General features: G+C 36.8%; 1 protein-coding gene and 1 pseudogene across 1 annotated transcript; both read right to left on the bottom strand.

Annotated features, from left to right (window-relative positions):
* Nucleotides 1-3,798: 3,798 nt before the first annotated feature.
* On the bottom strand, nt 3,799-5,236 carry LOC139874202 (epoxide hydrolase 3-like; annotated as a pseudogene).
* Nucleotides 5,237-6,707: 1,471 nt separating this feature from the next.
* Nucleotides 6,708-9,136, bottom strand: LOC139876939 (epoxide hydrolase 1-like). The gene is made up of 4 exons (XM_071864337.1): nt 8,749-9,136; nt 8,038-8,205; nt 7,666-7,901; nt 6,708-7,128 (listed from the first exon to the last, which is right to left on the bottom strand). Exons 1-4 carry the CDS (start codon nt 9,034-9,036, stop codon nt 6,861-6,863), a joined length of 960 nt encoding a protein of 319 aa, XP_071720438.1. The 5' UTR covers nt 9,037-9,136; the 3' UTR covers nt 6,708-6,860.
* Between the last annotated feature and the right edge of the window lie 8,576 nt (nt 9,137-17,712).

Genomic DNA, 17,712 nt, shown 5'->3' with positions numbered 1-17,712 from the left:
AAAATGGAGCTGGTCGAAAACGCGGCCAAACAATTTTTATGGTCGGGCAATTTTTGAGCTGGTGAAAATGTAGAACATGCAATGTAGAACAGAAAAATGCAGAACACGTTCGAATTTTCAAATTTTTTTCAAATTGGACCTGATTTTCTTCTTATTATAATTTTGTAAAACATAAATAAGTTCAAATTTCTTCAAATTAGTTCGAATTTCACCATTTTTGTTCAAGTTTCACACGTTCTACATCAAAATCAATTTTCTTTTTATTTAGCCCGATTTAGAGTTTAGGGTTTTGGGTTTACGGAGTAAACCCTCAACCATAAACCCTAAACCCTAAACTCTAAACCGTTCGTGTAAAAAACTCATTCTAAACCCTAAATCTAAACCCTAAACCCTACCTAAAATCTAAACCCTAAAACCCTAAAATCTACACCCTAAATCTAAACCCTAACTTAATTTGATGAAAATTGATGTAGAACATGTGTAGAACATCATGTTCTACATGTTGTTCTACATCCTGTTCTACATAAAATGTAGAACCAAGCAAAAAGACCAAAAATAAAAATTGTTCGACTACAAGAATTTTTGTTCGGCCGCGTTGCTCGACTACCTTAGTTCTCAGAGTTCTCATTGCTTAATAGTTCTCATTTGATCCCTCTTATATATATATATATATATATATACACACACACACACACACACATATACATTTACATATATGTGTGCGTGTGTGTGTGTGTGTTAGAAACCCCGGCTAGGGGAGCCTAAACAAGACTAGATAACCCCAAGTTATCAACTCACTTCTAATAAACGAAAACATAGTGAAAAATCGTAAAGCTAGCAAGAATGATAAAAACACGAGAATTTAACGTGGTTATATTCAGTGTTTCAACAATATATATATATATATATATATATATATATATATATATATATATATATATATATATATATATATATATATATATATATATATATATACATATATATATATATACATATATGTATATATACATATATGTATAATTGTCGTCGTCCTTCTTATTGTTCTATTGGTCGTTATCGTATATAACCACCACATCCCACAGTCATACATCACCGCCAAACTCCGCCTGCTTACATAATAATCACATTTCATCGCCTTACATCACCACCACACTCTGCCGTCTTACATCACCGTCTCATTCCGCCATCATACACCACCGCCAAATTCCAATGTCATACATCACCGCCAAATTCCACTGTCATACATCACCGCCTCATTCAATTGTCTTACATCACCGCCACATTCTACCGTATTACATCACCGTCTTACAACACTGCCTCCGTTCACAATCATACATCACCACCTCACTCCAACGTCATACATTACAACCAAATTCCACCTTCTTACATCACCACCACATTTCACCCTCTAATTCCACAGTCATAATCACCACCGCAATCCACCGTTTTTTAGATCACCACTGCATTATATTGTCATTCATAACCACTAAATTACATCATCATACATAACCACCTCATTCCACCATCGCAGATCATCACCTCATTCCACCGTCTCAGATCATCACCTCATTCCACCGTCACACACTAACACATTCCAGCGCCACATAACACCACCACGTTTCATTGTCATAAATAATCATCACAATTTATTGTCTTACATTCCCACCACATTTCATCGTCTTACGTCACCAACTTTTTTCCACCGTCTCAGTTCAACACCCCATTCCACCGTCATACACCACCACATTCCACCATCATACATCACCACCACATTTCATTGTCATATATAACCACCACATTTCACCATCTTACATTTTCACCACATTCCATCGTCTTACATCATTACCTCATTCCACCGTCGTACATGGCCACCACATTCCATCGACTTATATCACCATCACAATTTACCGTTTTAGATTACCACATCATACTACCACATTCAATCATCATATATAACAACCACATTACATCACCACCAAATTCCAATGTCGCATATCATCACCGCATTCCACCAACTTACATTAACTTCTCATTCCACCGTCTTACATCACCCCATATCATCACCACATTCCAATACATTCCACCGTCTTACATAATCATCACATTATGTCGTCTTACATCACCTCCTCATTTCACCGACTTACATCACCACTACATTCCCATTGTTACAACATCGTCACATTTTGTTATCTTAAATCAATATGAACCAATTGCGGCGACATTTAGGGAGACATGTCGCCCCAATTGAACTAGCGCGAAACATTCCCGCTACAAGGTAAACTTTTTCAGTTTGATGGGAAAAATTTAATTGGAAATAAATCGAATTTTTTTTATCGCGGCGACAATGTGGCGACTAGTCGCCACAATAAGGATGGCGGGAAACCTTCCCTCCACTTGATAATTTTTTACAATTTGGAGAGAAAAAATTAATTGAAATATAAATAAAAATATAATAATTGCGGCGACTTCTAGTAGCGACATGTCGCCACAATTCAATATTTTCAAACTTTGACCAGTTTATTATTGAGAAAAAGGAAAAGTAAATGAAAATCAAGTTTGCGGCGACATTTTTGGCGACATGTCGCCACAAAAGTTAACTTTGACTCAAGAAGTCAAGAAGTGAGGAATTTTTGTCGTTTAGCGGGTTGTTTGCGGCGAAATCTCTGTCGCCACAAATGGATTCGTGGCAAAAGAACGAATTTCTTGTAGTGATTATGCTAAAGGTAACTTGACTTTTTATATTTGTACTGAAACATACATTGTAATCAAATTTTGGCGACTCGATAGTTGGATATTATTTTATGACACCATCAATCTGAAATCGTGGCTTCGTCACTGTAAGAACGGTTGATCTTATAAATCCTGGATTATCTAGTTTGAAACTCCATGATAGAATGGCCACCTGACGGAGGAAGAAAACGAATGATGAAGAAAGAAAACGAAAGAAACTGACAAATCTGGACTGATGGATGTTCTTCGATTTCCTTGTTCGAGCTACCCAGGGAGGGCGATCGCTTTTTTCCTCATATACATGTGGTTTAATCGGGTTACCTTGTGAGCGTTTTCACCCCTTTACCAGTCACCCTAAGATGTGTTATTAGTGACGTTTGAACTTATAACTTTTTGGTGAGGATATTAGGACGTCAACCACTGGATCATCTTGTGATGGCTTAAAACAAGTAAACGCTAAGGTTTTTCCTGTTTTAATTATTCTGGAATGACGAGTATTTTACTCAGATACACGCGGTCTAACCGGGTTATCTCATGACCGTTTTCGACCCATTTATTGGCCACCCCCAGACAACTTTCCCGGCTGGGCTTCGAATGGAGGTTATTGGCAAACGGAGGAATGAATAGCAGGAGAGTTATTTAGTTCGTTTTATGATGTTAGCTCGCTAGGAGCGAGAAACGGGACCTGACGGTACGAAACAGCGTTCGGAGAGGCCACGGCATCGTCTTATTCTCTTGGCTCAGAGGAAGGGGCAGAATAGAACTCCATCGGGTTAACCATCTCTTGGCGATATCACCAAAGCATCCCATCTGGAATCCCCCAGCCTCAGATAGCCAAGTTAGGTGTAGGAAGGGTTGTCTGGTGATTCGAACTAGAGGTCTTTTATGAGGATATGAAGAAATCAACCACTCAGACGATATTGACATAAAGTTTTTTCGAGGTGTAATGTGGTTGACCTTGATGTCAAACTTGAAATGTTTTTATGTTTCTATTTGTGTTGAATTGTGTAACGGTAAAAGGTTTGACTATAAACTGAAACTATCTCTTAACAAATTTAGTAGCTTTTACCTATAAGGAACTTGTAATGCAATTCTAAATCCAGACTTTTCATACAACGCGACATAAGTTGCAGGATCTTTCTTAGTGAACCAAGAAGGTAACGGAGCTAATGGCTCTACCAAATCCATTATTTCCTGATTTTCGTTCGCTATCTGCAATTCACTTTGAGAAAACAAGACGTAGATGTTTCTCACCACATTTTTAATATCAAAACGTCCAGATTATTGCGAAGTTTGCTTAAAAATATTAATATTAATATTAATAATTAATAATATAATAATAATATCAATAATAATTAATAATTAGTAATTTATTATTAATAGTTTATAATAATAATAATAATAATAATAATAATATAATAATAATAATAATAATAATAATAATAATAATAATAATAATAATAATAATAATAATAATACATCATTATCAAGTTTCATAGACGAGATGAAGTTTACCGCCCATCTCATAGGGCAGAAGCCGTCCGAGATCCTAAAATAATTCTTAAAGGCACTTGGAGGCATAAATGGTAAACCAGAGTGCTATAAGTATAATTCTAGCTACTTTCTCGGGGTGTAGAAGGCCCAACGGGTAGGCTATGATCACTCCAAAATCTTTACCAATCACAAATACCTACCAATATACTGTATATTAAAATAGCTAACGTTGAAACAATACGTTAAGAGCATTATTATACGGTAATATGTCAAGTAAGATGGCCCTTGACCGGATTGGATGGTGTTGTTGTGTATGTCAAGTAAGATGTCAATATGCTTGTTGTCCTTTGGAATAAATGACAAGAAATCCAACCTCAATAAGAAAATTCATATAAATCTACTCTCACGAATACAACTATATTTTTTTAACAGCAAACACAAGCACACTCTTTTTGTTCAAGACGAGACTCAAACTCACAACCTTAAGGTTGACGAGTTCCATTTATACCGCTAAGGCAGAAACCCTTTGGTGAATTTACTATAGTTTATAAGTCACTAATCTTGTCACAATTCAATCTTTACTGACAAACATAAATGATAAGTACTCATCATATTAGAAAATAATTAAAATAATACTTTTAACTAAGTATATTTTATAACTTTTCATTTTCATTTTCATAGAAATCTAGGCAGGCATATGGACTTATATAAACAAACACACCTTAGATATGCTGAGTGAATCAAGGATAGATGCAGTATCATTAATGAGGTCAGCAAACGTCGCCTTCTCACGTTCTGCAGGCGAATGGGATAGTCCGTTTCCTCTGAAATCAGGTGCAATGACTTTGAAACCAGCTTTTGCAACCGCAATCATCTGATAACGCCAAGTGTACCATATTTCCGGGAATCCGTGAAGAAAAATCACTACCGGTGATAGTTCTGACCCAATCTCAGCTACATGAAGCTTTAGTCCGTTGATTTCTAGAAATCTATGTGTAATTTGATCCATTTTAGTGAGTAATAGTTGTATTTGTTTTGATAGATGTTTTGGTTTTTATATACATAGAATACTGACACTGGCATATACTATTTTGAGATTTATTAGATAAAATATGGCTTGATGGGAGCTTGAGTTAAAGTTAGACCTCTAAAACTTTAAAATTATCTACAGAGGACAAAATGGGCAATTACAATTCACTACAAACAAAGTCAAGAGTGTTCTGATTTTATGGATATATAAACAGAGGAATTAGTTTTCTTTTTAGTTAGTTAAAAATGATTGGTTAATGGTATGTGAATCAAACATTATTCTGGATAGAACATTGGGTTGGGGGTGACAGTTTATGTAACCTTTTTCCGAGGTTATATAGGCTAGATCTCAAACCCGATGCTACGGTCAAGGATAAAACAGATAATTCAACTTTCGCATCTACTTCTAACTGGACATGGAGACATGAGCTGCGTGGTGGAGTCTTATCAGAACTGGAAGCATTACAAAACCTGATTTCGAGCTGTCATTTTGATCGCAACACCAGAGATGCAGTAACATGGTTACTTTCAGAGAACGGTATTTTCAATTTCAAAATTTTATCTAAGTTAATCGATGAACATACTTTAGGCTCTTCCTCGTTACCGCAACCCATGCTTCGTAACGGGTTAGTACCTAAAAAAATAGATATTTTCATTTGGAGAACTTTATTGAGGAGACTACCTGTGAGGGTGGAACTCGTTAAATGTGGGATAGATTTACATACTATTCGTTGTCCACTTTGTGATGATGAATTGGAAACGGTCGAGCATATAATTGTTTTTTGTAAACGGGCTAGTGAAATTTGGGAACGCATTTTCAAATGTTGGAATATTGGAAGTTTTAATAGTTATAGTCTTGGCGAGATACTCCGGAAAGTTCAAGCATGGTCGCAACTTCAAAGAACGGGAAATCAATATGGTTAGCTATGAGATGGGTGGGTGCGTATTTCATTTGGAAAAATCGGAACAACTTTGTGTTCCGCAACAAAAATTGGAACCCACCGGTTGCTCTTAATGAAATACAAACCGTATCCTTTGCATGGAATTCCAATAAATTAAAAGAAAAATCACTCGATTGACATACGTGGATCGCTAATCCAAACATATATCTTTCACAAGTTTGAGTCATAAATTTCGTGTATGTATTGTTCGGGATAGCTTTTAGCATAGTCATTGAATAGTTTGCTTTTCGTGATGTATTTGATGATCCATGCCTTTATGAATCTCCAAAAGATGTACTCATTTTCTTGCTTATATTTAATAAAATTTGCTTGTCGTTTAAAAAAAACAAAATTGGGTAATATAAGCATATTCTAAATTTTTAAAAGAGTTAAAATATATAAATTAAACGTTCACCTTTTCATTGATTTATTAATCAAAATTAAAATAGTAATTTCCTATCATCACTGTAGCACTGTATTATAATTATAATATAATAATTTGTTCACAAAAATATCATAGAATAATTTCCCAGTTTTATAACAGTTCACAAGTGTGATCTTATAAGATATATGCACCTACAATAACAATACATATTCAATAACGCGCATCAAATAGACATAATACAACACATTTAGATCTCATGTATATCAACTTATCAAGAGCTAAGCAACTGCAAGATTCTTATTGTGATTAAGAAAAGTGAGGATGAGTTGATTCACTTGATCGGGGAATTGTTCATGAACAAAATGAGATCCATGTTGCACGTATATTGTTTCTACGTTCGGCACATACTTTTTTACCTCCCCACTCCTTACGTATTCACCCATTCCCGGAATTTTTGTTGCATAATCTTCCTCACCGATTATCACTAATGTTGGAGCTTCAACTATAGGAACTTGTTCTGTGGGCCCAAGATTCAGTTCAGTTTGTCTGAAATTTTTTTATGAAAAATGAAGACATAAAGAGTAATGTCAGTTCATATCGATTGTTCGTTGAATAAGGCTATATGAAACATGTTTTTAAGAGGTTCCAAAGCCACGGTCGAACCTTATATATTTGTTGGATGACAATAATTTATTTCCAGTTCACAGATTATGTATTCAAGTTTGTAAGTTATTGGTAACAGATAAACATGTGAAACTAGATAAAGTGTCAAATGGGTCAAGCTTGTTAAACCTGTTAAAAGTTGCCCAAATTTGTATATAATCTTGAATAATGTATGGTGTCTATTATAAAAAAAATGGCAACATCATGTTACTTGTCTATTGTAATAGCTTATGTTTTGAATATTTCATATTTATGTAAAAAAGAGGACAATAAATTTGGTTTGGCCAAGCAGATCCGACCCATTTTAGCAACTCATGATAACTTACCTGTTATGACCCGGATTGTATTGTTAACCACCAGCCCTTATCTTGTTAAAACATTAAAGGTTTAACTAGATTTGGCAAAAATCAGTAAAATTACCTATATGGAACTTGAAGTGCAGTTCGAAATCCAGATTTATAATACAAAGCAGCATAATTATCAAGATCCTCCTCAGTGAACCAAGATGGTAGAGGAGTCAAAGGTTTGACCAAGTCCATTATCTCCTGACCTTCACTCGCTATCGGTATTTCAATTTTAGAAAACAATATATAAATGTTTCTCACCACCGTTTTAACATCAAAACGACCAAAATCAGCTTCAGCTCTTCCAGGTTCCTAATGAAGATTGCAGTAACAACTTCATATACAATGTTGTGCACCACTCAAAACCACACGCACACGCACACACACACACAACACACGCACACACACATATATATGAATATGCAGGGGACAGATATATGTGGTTTACCTGCCATCTTCGAACGTAGAAGCCTTCTGGGAGAAGAACATGATGCTTGTAAGCAACTGGAGGCATAAATGTCATGCCAATTGTTATAATCCCTGCTATTTTGTGTGGGTGAAGAAGGACGAAAGAGTATGCAACCCATACTCCAAAATCTTTAGCAACCACAAACACCTGTGAGTATTCAAATAAGTTTGATCAATATATAATTTAGTCCCATGTGATTAACTATGTGAAATAGTAATACGAAAAACCAGAAGTTTACATGTTCATATCCTTATATATCGACAAACAGAAGTGTAACATGTAGTCACCATTTAATCAAAATACCTCATGGGAAACTTGATAAGAGTTTAAGACCTTTTATCAGTTGAAATGATCACTAGTTGCAAAGCTTTACTAAATCTTTACAAAATCACACTGGCCGCTACCCTACCAGTTAGGGTTCAGTACGCAGTGAAAATCAAACTGAATGAAAACCGAAAAACACCTCAATTTAGTTTAGGTTCAGTTTACAAATCTGATTAAGTTTTCGATTTCAATTTTATGAATTAGGTTAAACTGAAAACCGAGTTCAGCTAAAATATTAAACTGTCAATATATATGGAACATAAATCGACTACAAAATCAAAACTGATTTTTTATGATTATTTTGGTTAAATTTAAAACCGAAAAACAAAATAAAAGGCGTGTGTGATTCAAAAGTAACATACAAACCTTAGATATGGCAAGTGAATCAAGGATAGAAGCAATATCATTAACAAAGTCAGCGTACAAAGCTTTTTCGGGTTCTGCAGGCGAATCGGAAAGTCCATATCCTCTGAAATCGGGTGCAATTGCTCTGAAACCACCTTTTGCAGCCGCAATCATCTGGTGACGCCACGTGTACCAAATCTCCGGGAATCCGTGAAGAAAAATAACCGCCGGTGAGTACTCGGAACCGGTCTCAGCTACGTGGAGCTTTAGTCCGTTGACTTGTACGTATCTGTGTGTAATTTTGTCCATTTAAAAGGAGCCAGCTGGTGCGTTATGAATTGGAGATGATGTCGTTTTTTAGACCGTCGTATTTTGAAAATTTTACTCGAAATACTTTTTCTTTTCAATTTTTTTTAGATTTTAGAGTGTATCGTGTATGTATTATTCTGTCATTGGAGATATATAGTACGGAGTAGTCAATAATAATGATAACTAGTCCGGATCGGCCCGCGCGATGCGGCGGGGGCTTTCGGCTTGTGTATTCATATTTAACGTAAAGTTTTGTATTTATGTGACGATCGCTCCAAATCCATATGGACAATACGTCATTCATTGATTTCATTGCGAGGTATTTGACCTCTATATGATACGTTTTGTAAACATTGCATTCTTTTGAAAAGGCACACCATAAATGAATATTTAAATCAAAGGTTTTCAACATCTGATGATTTCTACATATAGACAATCACTGTAAATAATAGTTTACAATAGTACTTCCGTTGACAGTGCAGTCAAAATAAGATACATGGTGATGATTTGGTGAATGCAACGTTTCCTTGAAAAATATGCCATGTATGACTCCATGCACATAGCTTGTCTAACATATAAGCAAACAGCGGAAGAATTCTAGGAAACCTGAGAATAAACATGCTTCAAGTGTCAACACAAAGGTTGGTGAGTTCATAGTTTTAATATTACACATAATCCGTATATCAATGTGGATTACAAAAGTTCAGTTGTTTTATTCAAAACGTTTATCAATAGGTTTTACATAAAAGGGGGATCACAAGATTTCAGTTGTTTCATCCGAAACGTTTATTAATCGGTTCTACAAAGTTGAGCACCCTGGTAACTAAACTTTAACGTATATATAATTTGTACCCTTTGTATAATCATCTTAATAATACACGCAAACCAACGTGTACGCTTCTCAAATAGCATACGTCCGTTAAAAGGCTAGTGCTCTAGCTCGGACGGGGATATCAAGCCCTATGGATCCATATACTACTACTCGCGCCCACCAGTTCTTATAACTGGCAGTTAACAGTTGTAACATCCCGCGTTTTTCCGTTAAATTTATTTTTAACACTGTCTTTTTTTTTAAATAATATCCTTCGTTATTTAAATTCGTAGTTTCCGTTGACGAACGTTCATAATATTCTCGTTATTTAATTATAACATCACTCGTTTACTTGAGCGTTTTTAAAATATTCGTTTGGTTAATTCCCGCACCCGCTTTGAAACTTGAGGGACCGAGGTTGCCAAGTGGGTAAACTAGTTGACTAGGTCAACTAGTCAACCCACCTCATCCACCCATTCACTTCCACTCACCTCCTCATCTCTTTCTCTCCTTTCTCATCTTCCATTTTTGGAACTTAAACAACCAACTCACAAAATCATCATCTAAATCCGGATCAAGAGGCAAACATCAAAACAAATTACATTTTCGTGATCCTCTCTTCATCCTCTACATTTTGATACCAATTTCATCAAGTTTGGGTAACTTTCTAAAAACTCTAATTTTCTTTAAATTCGTGTTTTTGACTTGAAATTGTGTTAGTTAGTGTCTATGGCTCGTGTATAACATGAATATATGATTTGTTTGCTTGATTTATTGATTTTGGTGTGACTAGCTTGAAAATGAAAATCGTATGCTTAATCTTTGATTTTGGATGATTAAATGTTGTTAGATTGTTAAAGTTAATGTTTTAAAAGTGTTACTAGCATCATTAGCTTCATGTTGATGTATAGATTGATCAAAGAAACTTCATAAACGCGATTATTGATTTTGTGAACTTTTGGTTAGGGTTTGATAGCCTTAAAGCGAACTTTTGATGCGTTGAATGCTTGTTAATGTTATTGATAAGTGCTTGGTTGTATTACATGCTTCATTACCTTCAAACGGCATATCATATGTGTGAATTGGATTCCCGAAACTTAAAATGCAATTGATGAACTTGAAACTTTGAAAATGGACTTTTAATGATCACTTGACGAGAAATCGGTTATGGAAAATGTTGTTTTTGTTTGATGAAACATGTTTAGTTGTGTTCCTTGTCAAAAGAGCTTTCCAACGGTATAAGATACGCTTTCTAATTGTTTACGGTTTGAGTTTTGCGTTTGTTTGAAATTTTACCAAGCCTTGAACAAGTGAAACAGGCCAGGGACCAGGCCACGGCCATTGTCGCGGCGCGACAGGCCTGGCCGCGGCGCGACATAAGCCGCGTCCAGATTCTGTTTCCCTTGACCTTTTTACTAAAAATGTTTGACATGTTCTAGACCTCCGATTCACATGAGACTTGTTCTAACATGCTTATATATGAATAGAAACCTCAGAAAAATAGTTCGGGACCCGACCCGACCCCGTTGACTTTTTCGTTGACTTTGACCAAATTTGACTTTTAGTCAAACTTAACAAAACACTTATACAATCGTTCTAATCTTATTTTATACTTGATTCTTGCATGAAACTTGACAACGTGATTCACATGCTATATAATCGAGTCGTAATGAGCCATAGGACTAATTGAACACATTTCACCCGACCTTGTGTCGTAACCGGTTAATTGATACAACTTATTTGTTTAGGTCAAGGCTAAGCAACTATCATGCACACGTTTACTTTGTGAAGTACTTTTATACTCATGCACTCGAGGTGAGATCATAGTCCCATCTTTCAACAACTTTTATACTTTTAAATTATGGGATGAGAAACATATACAGTTTTATACTACATACTTTTATACTTTGAACACGAGTACAAGGAAACAAACATTCCACAGCGAGTTAGAACAAAAATCCTCAATTCGATTATCATTAGTTACACTTGCAGGGTGTAAGCGAGAACTTATATTGTGTGGCCATACGGGTTTGACAAACCCTCATTACGGACGGTTCGCTACCGTCTACGGATGAAATATATTTTCGAGAAACAGTGTATGTTCTAACACTATTGTGATGGGGTTCTATGGGAGGAAACGTTAAGTCTTGATAATTGGGTGCTCGCGAACAATACTTTTGGAATGCAAACGATTTTGATAATCAACTTTGGGAATACTAAATCTTGTGGTTCAAAAACAACGTTTACAAACACCTATGATTTCACCAACGTTTTTCGTTGACAGTTTTCTATATGTTTCTCAGGTTCATACTTGGCTATTTGATATATGCTTCCGCGTTCACTCATACTTGCTTGGGGTCAAGCATACATGCATACACTCTGATCATTTGCTTGGAGTCAAGATACATACATACATACGCTAGTGATAGTACCTTTGGATTCAAACATATTGTTTACATACTTACGCTATTTATAGCAACTGTATTTTTAAACTAATTATGTCGCAAGTTATTTCATTTATACTTTATGACTTTTGTAAACTTAGACTTGTTGTCGAACGGTTTTGTAAACTAAACTTGCAAGTCTTGCACCTTTCAAATGAATGCGACATAATTTTGGTCAAACGAGTCTCATATAGGGACTACGACCACGCAACGGGACCTAAGTTAACGGCGCCGTCAATAACGGTTTTGGTCGGGTCGTTACAAGTGGTATCAGAGCTGGTTTAACCTTAGCCGTAAAGGTAGTCACGCGCGCCGGCTGTCAGGCCGGGCACTCATACGGACTATGCTTTTTGGCGGGTTAATCGTAGAGGGGGTTCTCACAGTGTTACCTGTGACGAAGCATTGGCTCTTACCCCTTGCGATCCCTTGGAATTTGAGGGTTGGCAGTTTGGCAGAAATGCGGGCCGTAAAATCAGTGTCTGAGGTACACTCAGTGGTCACCAAGCGGTTAGCTGGAAAGGCACTGGGTGGGTTTCTACCCCATCTGTCGTTACAAGTGGTATCAGAGCGTTGGTTGTAGGGAACTAGGACGTGCATTAGTGTGTCTAACAGAGTCGTTAGGACGCATTAGTGAGTCTAGACTACAACCGGATAGTTAGCATTTGCATTCTGACATACATTTGCTATAGATAGCACTTACTTGACTACTTGTGCATTATACTTGAATCATTCTTAGGCAAACTTTTTAATGGTACCCAACCTTCATCATACGAACTCGTATTCCGCCACTTTTTGGTAACACGCGTGAATTCAAGGTTTATACGCGTACGGATGACCACGACTTCGTTAGTCACTCTAGTTCGGGAATTCTGACTCCTTGGTTGTTATCCACCCCGTCTCAGCTTACTATCCACAAGTGTTGTAAAGTTACCACCACCACTCTAGATGAGTATCGTCATCACTATTTATCACTACGGTTGCGTGCTACTAGTTATCATGACTCGTTACTCTTTTCATACCTGAATACCTTATTGTCTGACTCGAACCACATTGACGTGAACAATCATTTATACACTTCCCTCGGGGAACGCTTCTTTATAGTTGCACTAATTCTTTCGATTCAATACGAGTCACGTTAGAGACGTCGTTACACTTTGTTTATTTTAAACTTCACGATTACACGAACTTGAATCTATAGAGTGATGTGGGAATGGAGGTATGAGTTAGCGTAATATAACGACACTCGATCAACGTGGTTATATTACGGTAAGACATACCAAAGTTCTAGTGACACGTGATGGTGGTTAGACTCGATCAACCTAAACACCACCATGAGCCATGTACATGACTTCATCCTTTCATGTTTGGACATCTGAAAACTCCGAAAGTACTGACAACCACCATACCAGGGACACATCTTCGATTATTGTCGAACTATATTTATGCTTCCGAATGAATGACGAATTCTCCCAACTTTGACCATAAGTTACACGTGTATACTATCTCGTCCTCGCACAGTCTTATTGACTACCTACAACTTACTCGTTATGCTCGCATCGAGGTGAAAACTTCTCTCGCTTTACACTCGTACTTCCGTTTAAGGAAATATTTTATCTAAATTCTCGATGGAGAGAGAGACTCTTCACACTATACTAGTATTCGCCTCGAGGGTGAATAGTTCTATCGAACATTTTCGGAAACCGATAAATCTTTCGCGGCGCGAAATTCTTGAGAAACAAAAACTTGTTCCAACAAACGTTTTCACGTCCTAACAAACTCTTTCAAATATACCTTAAAGAGATGTACCTCGTTTCGGATTGAGATCCTCGTTTCACTTCTAGATTTTGGAGTGCCTCACAAAAAGTCTCGGGACCACGTTTAAACATGAGTACAACACATCAATCACAACCCGACGGACCGAGCAAACATACAATTCAAACCTTGGAAACCATAAAACGAATTTGCGTTATCAACTTCAATTTACTTGAGAAAAGTAGTTGCCTTTAGCCTAATTCTCTTACTACAATAATTTTCATTCGAGTATTAACGTCACACTTTTCGAGGACCCGTATAGCCGCAATTATCGTTTTCTTAATTGTTGAACCGAAGTAGGTGACAAGCGAACCACCGGACCCGAAATCGTTCATGAAACAACCGGAAAATTTTTCAATTCCAAGAAAGGCTCAAGGCGGATCGTAGTCGCCAAAAGAACTATGCCGATGTTAGACGTGAACCTCTCGAATTCCAAGTGGGTAACCGCGTAACGTTAAAGTCGCACCTTGAAAGGGTGTAATCCGTTTCGGGAAACGTAGATAGCTAAATCCGCGATATTTTTAGTCCTTTTAAAATCCTGGGGCGCTTTGGACCCGTTACTAGCCGTTTAGATTTTTCAACTCATTCGAGTCTCCGTTCATCCTAAATTCTACGTATCAAACTTAAAGGCGTGTCTTGCGAAACAAGAACTTGTTATCCTCTTCGATGAACTTACTATCAACGATAAACTCCACCTCATAGGAGGACCGGTTGAAACTATAAATCGTGAAACCAAACTTTAAACCAACGTAAAATCCCGACTGTCAAAGTTCGTTGAAATGCCTAAGGAAGTACCTTCACATATCCGTAGAATTTGCAACGCAAGGTTTCGAAGAAGAAACAACAACTACTATTTTCAACTAAATTTCGGGACGAAATTTCTTTTAAGGTGTAGGTAATGTAACATCCCGCGTTTTTCCGTTAAATTTATTTTTAACACTGTCTTTTTTTTTAAATAATATCCTTCGTTATTTAAATTCGTAGTTTCCGTTGACGAACGTTCATAATATTCTCGTTATTTAATTATAACATCACTCGTTTACTTGAGCGTTTTTAAAATATTCGTTTGGTTAATTCCCGCACCCGCTTTGAAACTTGAGGGACCGAGGTTGCCAAGTGGGTAAACTAGTTGACTAGGTCAACTAGTCAACCCACCTCATCCACCCATTCACTTCCACTCACCTCCTCATCTCTTTCTCTCCTTTCTCATCTTCCATTTTTGGAACTTAAACAACCAACTCACAAAATCATCATCTAAATCCGGATCAAGAGGCAAACATCAAAACAAATTACATTTTCGTGATCCTCTCTTCATCCTCTACATTTTGATACCAATTTCATCAAGTTTGGGTAACTTTCTAAAAACTCTAATTTTCTTTAAATTCGTGTTTTTGACTTGAAATTGTGTTAGTTAGTGTCTATGGCTCGTGTATAACATGAATATATGATTTGTTTGCTTGATTTATTGATTTTGGTGTGACTAGCTTGAAAATGAAAATCGTATGCTTAATCTTTGATTTTGGATGATTAAATGTTGTTAGATTGTTAAAGTTAATGTTTTAAAAGTGTTACTAGCATCATTAGCTTCATGTTGATGTATAGATTGATCAAAGAAACTTCATAAACGCGATTATTGATTTTGTGAACTTTTGGTTAGGGTTTGATAGCCTTAAAGCGAACTTTTGATGCGTTGAATGCTTGTTAATGTTATTGATAAGTGCTTGGTTGTATTACATGCTTCATTACCTTCAAACGGCATATCATATGTGTGAATTGGATTCCCGAAACTTAAAATGCAATTGATGAACTTGAAACTTTGAAAATGGACTTTTAATGATCACTTGACGAGAAATCGGTTATGGAAAATGTTGTTTTTGTTTGATGAAACATGTTTAGTTGTGTTCCTTGTCAAAAGAGCTTTCCAACGGTATAAGATACGCTTTCTAATTGTTTACGGTTTGAGTTTTGCGTTTGTTTGAAATTTTACCAAGCCTTGAACAAGTGAAACAGGCCAGGGACCAGGCCACGGCCATTGTCGCGGCGCGACAGGCCTGGCCGCGGCGCGACATAAGCCGCGTCCAGATTCTGTTTCCCTTGACCTTTTTACTAAAAATGTTTGACATGTTCTAGACCTCCGATTCACATGAGACTTGTTCTAACATGCTTATATATGAATAGAAACCTCAGAAAAATAGTTCGGGACCCGACCCGACCCCGTTGACTTTTTCGTTGACTTTGACCAAATTTGACTTTTAGTCAAACTTAACAAAACACTTATACAATCGTTCTAATCTTATTTTATACTTGATTCTTGCATGAAACTTGACAACGTGATTCACATGCTATATAATCGAGTCGTAATGAGCCATAGGACTAATTGAACACATTTCACCCGACCTTGTGTCGTAACCGGTTAATTGATACAACTTATTTGTTTAGGTCAAGGCTAAGCAACTATCATGCACACGTTTACTTTGTGAAGTACTTTTATACTCATGCACTCGAGGTGAGATCATAGTCCCATCTTTCAACAACTTTTATACTTTTAAATTATGGGATGAGAAACATATACAGTTTTATACTACATACTTTTATACTTTGAACACGAGTACAAGGAAACAAACATTCCACAGCGAGTTAGAACAAAAATCCTCAATTCGATTATCATTAGTTACACTTGCAGGGTGTAAGCGAGAACTTATATTGTGTGGCCATACGGGTTTGACAAACCCTCATTACGGACGGTTCGCTACCGTCTACGGATGAAATATATTTTCGAGAAACAGTGTATGTTCTAACACTATTGTGATGGGGTTCTATGGGAGGAAACGTTAAGTCTTGATAATTGGGTGCTCGCGAACAATACTTTTGGAATGCAAACGATTTTGATAATCAACTTTGGGAATACTAAATCTTGTGGTTCAAAAACAACGTTTACAAACACCTATGATTTCACCAACGTTTTTCGTTGACAGTTTTCTATATGTTTCTCAGGTTCATACTTGGCTATTTGATATATGCTTCCGCGTTCACTCATACTTGCTTGGGGTCAAGCATACATGCATACACTCTGATCATTTGCTTGGAGTCAAGATACATACATACATACGCTAGTGATAGTACCTTTGGATTCAAACATATTGTTTACATACTTACGCTATTTATAGCAACTGTATTTTTAAACTAATTATGTCGCAAGTTATTTCATTTATACTTTATGACTTTTGTAAACTTAGACTTGTTGTCGAACGGTTTTGTAAACTAAACTTGCAAGTCTTGCACCTTTCAAATGAATGCGACATAATTTTGGTCAAACGAGTCTCATATAGGGACTACGACCACGCAACGGGACCTAAGTTAACGGCGCCGTCAATAACGGTTTTGGTCGGGTCGTTACAAGTGGTATCAGAGCTGGTTTAACCTTAGCCGTAAAGGTAGTCACGCGCGCCGGCTGTCAGGCCGGGCACTCATACGGACTATGCTTTTTGGCGGGTTAATCGTAGAGGGGGTTCTCACAGTGTTACCTGTGACGAAGCATTGGCTCTTACCCCTTGCGATCCCTTGGAATTTGAGGGTTGGCAGTTTGGCAGAAATGCGGGCCGTAAAATC

Source organism: Rutidosis leptorrhynchoides, chromosome 11 (assembly GCF_046630445.1).
Source record: "Rutidosis leptorrhynchoides isolate AG116_Rl617_1_P2 chromosome 11, CSIRO_AGI_Rlap_v1, whole genome shotgun sequence".
Lineage (NCBI taxonomy): Eukaryota > Viridiplantae > Streptophyta > Magnoliopsida > Asterales > Asteraceae > Rutidosis > Rutidosis leptorrhynchoides.
This window is presented reverse-complemented; position numbering and strand designations above follow the sequence as displayed.

What these genes read in the sequence shown, in the direction of transcription:
- LOC139876939 (XM_071864337.1), bottom strand. Translation starts at nt 9,036, where the DNA reads ATGGACAAAATTACACACAGATACGTACAAGTCAACGGACTAAAGCTC. An exon ending in TCTACGTTCGAAGATGGCAG is followed by an intron (nt 7,902 to 8,037) that starts GTAAACCACATA and finishes AATCTTCATTAG; the next exon opens with GAACCTGGAAGAGCTGAAGC. An exon ending in GCACTTCAAGTTCCATATAG is followed by an intron (nt 7,129 to 7,665) that starts GTAATTTTACTG and finishes AAAAAATTTCAG; the next exon opens with ACAAACTGAACTGAATCTTG.